The 1,840-nt window shown below is 40.3% G+C and overlaps 1 protein-coding gene across 1 annotated transcript; it reads left to right on the top strand.

Annotated features, from left to right (window-relative positions):
• Positions 1-328: 328 nt before the first annotated feature.
• LOC122900838 (28S ribosomal protein S31, mitochondrial-like) lies at positions 329-1,557 on the top strand. Its single transcript, XM_044239937.1, has one exon. It carries the CDS (start codon positions 329-331, stop codon positions 1,478-1,480), a length of 1,152 nt encoding a protein of 383 aa, XP_044095872.1. The 3' UTR covers positions 1,481-1,557.
• The last annotated feature ends 283 nt before the right edge of the window (positions 1,558-1,840 follow it).

Here is a 1,840-nt window from a genome sequence, read left to right as displayed (position 1 = left end):
AGAAGGCCCCTTAGCCTCACAGCCTATTTGCTCACTCTCTATGTGGAGGAACGTTCCAGGCTGGACTTCAGTGTCTGTGGGAGTGAAAAGCACATTTACAGGGAGGTTAATTAAAGGTCTATAACATGAAGCTTTAGGACAGAATAAAGTAACCAACATTATTTTACCGGGATAAGAAGACTGTGAGGAGATTTACAATAAGAAGACAAAGACTGCAGAGTTAGCAAAAGATAGATCAGCTGGACTATATCAAAATTAAAGACTTTTGGGTGTTTGGCAGAGGGACGGCCTGATGGTTTGTGCTCCCAGTTGGGTTTGTGTCTTGGCGATGTTTCCGAGGGTCTCCGTGATCCTACCTCTACACCCTCTCTGCCGCTTCCCTTTATGCTCTGGAGGCTCAGAGGCTGCGATTGTGCTACTCAGTGCTCCGCATGGAACAGTCAGGACGAAAAATAATGTCCAAAGAAACTTTGGCACTATCAGTGTGAATTATAGCAAGAAAGATGAGCAGTCTGCTCCAACGCATGGGATTTCCAAAGAAGCAGAGAGCCAAGAGAGTGTAAAGGAGAATACAAAAAAAGACTTGTTAGATATTATTAAGGGCATGAAAATTGAGTTAAGCACAGTAAATGTACAAACAACAAAGCCATCCAGCAGAAGACAAGGCAAGAGTGTGGAAGCTACAATTGGCAGCCTTCAAAAAACTCTGGAAGATGCCCCAAAGAAGAGAACAAAGTCCGTGAGTCCTGAGTTGGAAGCAGCAGCATCTGCTGTTGCAGATTTTCTCCATTTTGATAAGCAGACAAGCAAGTCAGAGCTGCTCAGGCAACTCCAGCAGCATGAGGAAGTCTCAAAGGCACAGAAAGATGGAGAAAGAACTAAAATCAGCGTCAGTAACATAATATCAGATATGAAAGTTGCCAAATCTGCCACAGGTAGAGTTAGTACAAGACCAGTGCATCAAATTCAATTTGATAAAGGAACTGACAGTTTCATGGGACAGAAGACTGATGATCTTAAGAAAAGTCTTAGGAAAAATATGCTCAAAGGGAAGAGACTTAATATTTTTGACCTTAAGACAGTTACCGAAGAGGCACCTGAAACAGAGACAGCACCTTCACTTTGGGAAGTAGAATTTGCGAAGCAGTTGGCCATGGTAAATGAACAGCCCCTTCAGAATGGTTTTGCAGAGATGATCCAGTGGACCAAAGAGGGGAAGCTGTGGGAGTTTCCAGTTAACAATGAAGCCGGTTTTGATGATGATGGTTCTGAATTTCATGAACATGTATTTCTGGATAAACACCTGAAAGATTTTCCAAAACAAGGACCAATTCGCCACTTCATGGAGCTGGTGACCTGTGGCCTTTCCAAAAACCCATACCTGAGTGTTAAACAGAAGATTGAACACATAGAGTGGTTTAGAAATTATTTTAATGAAAAACAAGACATTCTAAAAGAAAGTGGGATACGGCTTAATTGAAGACCATGGGAATTCTTATTTCAAGCTGTTGGTGATGGATATTAAAACTAAATAAAATAATTTTACTAGAAAAAAAATTAAAGACTTTTGGACATCAAAGGACACTACTAACAGAGTGAAAAGGCAACCTGTGGAATGCAAGAAAATCTAGGCAAATTATACATCTGAGAAGTGGTTAATATACAGCATATATAAAGAACTCCTTAAGTCAACAATAACCACAAAAAGCCCAATTTTAAAAAGGGTGAAAGACTTGGACAGGCATTTCTCCAAAGAAAATACACAAACAATCAATAAACACAAGAAAAAAGGCTCAAGATCACTATTGGAGAAATGCAAGTCAAAACCACAAGATACTGT

The sequence above is a fragment of the Neovison vison genome, chromosome 1 (assembly GCF_020171115.1).
Source record: "Neovison vison isolate M4711 chromosome 1, ASM_NN_V1, whole genome shotgun sequence".
NCBI lineage: Eukaryota > Metazoa > Chordata > Mammalia > Carnivora > Mustelidae > Neogale > Neogale vison.
The sequence above is the reverse complement of the archived record's forward strand: the minus strand, read 5'-3'. Positions and strand labels throughout refer to the sequence as shown.